The 1324-nt window shown below is 67.4% G+C and overlaps 1 protein-coding gene across 1 annotated transcript in view; it reads left to right on the top strand.

Annotated features, from left to right (window-relative positions):
• MEPCE (methylphosphate capping enzyme) overlaps positions 1–1317 on the top strand; it is a 3532-nt gene extending 2215 nt beyond the window's left edge. Inside the window, 3 exon segments of the mRNA XM_027632544.1 lie at positions 98–316; positions 622–748; positions 1188–1317. Coding sequence (XP_027488345.1) covers positions 98–316; positions 622–748; positions 1188–1240 — 399 coding nt within the window. The 3' untranslated portion in view covers positions 1241–1317.
• The last annotated feature ends 7 nt before the right edge of the window (positions 1318–1324 follow it).

Raw genomic sequence — 1324 nt, 5'->3', positions numbered from 1 at the left:
CCCAGCCCCTCAGGGGGGGTTCCTGGTGCCCCCCAGCCCCTCAGGGGGAGTTTCTGGTGCCCCCCACCCCCCTGAGAGCCCCCGGTGTCCCCCCCAGGGTAACTACGTGCCGGAGCGGGAGGAGCTGGTGCAGGCTCAGCGCCCCGAGTTCGACGTGGTGCTGCTGCTCTCGCTCACCAAGTGGGTGCAGCTCAACTGGGGGGACGAGGGGCTCAAGCGGCTCTTCCGAAGGGCCTTCAGGCACCTGCGCCCGGGGGGGCTCCTGGTGCTCGAGCCCCAGCCCTGGGGGTCCTACCGCAAGCGCAAGGGGCTCACCGTGAGTCTGGGGGGGGTCCTGGGGGGTTTTGGGAGGGTCTGGGGCATTTTTGGGGGGGTTTAAGGGGGGCACGGGGGGGGTTTGGGGCGTTACAGAGGAGTTTGGGGCAGCCCTGAGGGGGTTTGGGGGTTTAAAGGGTGGTCCTGGGTGGGAGGGGGTGACCGGAGGGTTTGGGAGCATCTTTGTGGGGTCTGAGGGGGTCTGTGAGCCCTGGGGGAGGGTTTTGGCTCTGGGGTTTCCCACAAGGCGTTTTTGGGGGGGTTGTTGGTTTGGGGTCTCACCCCCTGCCCCCCCCCCCACCCCAGGAGACGACGTTCCGGAATTACCAACGGATCCGGCTGCGGCCGGAGCAGTTCCCGGCCTACCTGACCTCCCCCGAGGTGGGCTTCGAGCGCTGCGAGCTCCTGGGGACCCCCCAGCACAGCTCCAAAGGTGAGGGAGACCCCAAAGTACCCCCTGACCCCCCCAGCACAGCTCCAAAGGGGAGGGAGACCCCAGAGTACCCCCTGACCCCCCCAGCACAGCTCCAAAGCGGAGGGAGACCCCAGAGTACCCCCTGACCCCCAAAATACCCCCTGACCCCCCCAGCACAGCTCCAAAGGGCAGAGAGACCCCCAAAGTACCCCCCGAACCCTAAAATACCCCCCGAACCCTAAAATACCCCCTGACCCCCAAAATACCCTCTGACCCCCCCAGCACAGCTCCAAAGGGGAGGGGGGAACACCCCAAATCCAGGGGGGTTCCGGGGTGGATTCAGGGTCTGGATGGGGCGAGACCCCAGATCTGGGGGGTGTTTTGGGGTGGGGGGGTCCCCCAAAAGGTGGGTGTGAATTCGGGGATCCCCCCTGACCCCCCTTTTCCCCCCCCCCAGGCTTCCAGAGGCCGATTTATCTCTTCCACAAGGGACAAGGCGACGCCCCCTGAGCCCCCCTGGGACCCCCCCGGGTTTGGGGGGGCCCTGATGCTGCCGGGGGGGGTTTGGGGGGGGTCACTCCCCTCCCCCCCCCA

Source organism: Corapipo altera, unplaced genomic scaffold (assembly GCF_003945725.1).
Source record: "Corapipo altera isolate COAL_440 unplaced genomic scaffold, ASM394572v1 60821, whole genome shotgun sequence".
In the NCBI taxonomy this organism is placed as follows: domain Eukaryota; kingdom Metazoa; phylum Chordata; class Aves; order Passeriformes; family Pipridae; genus Corapipo; species Corapipo altera.
Note: the sequence above shows the minus strand (reverse complement) of the source record. Positions and strands in the feature narration are given on the sequence as shown.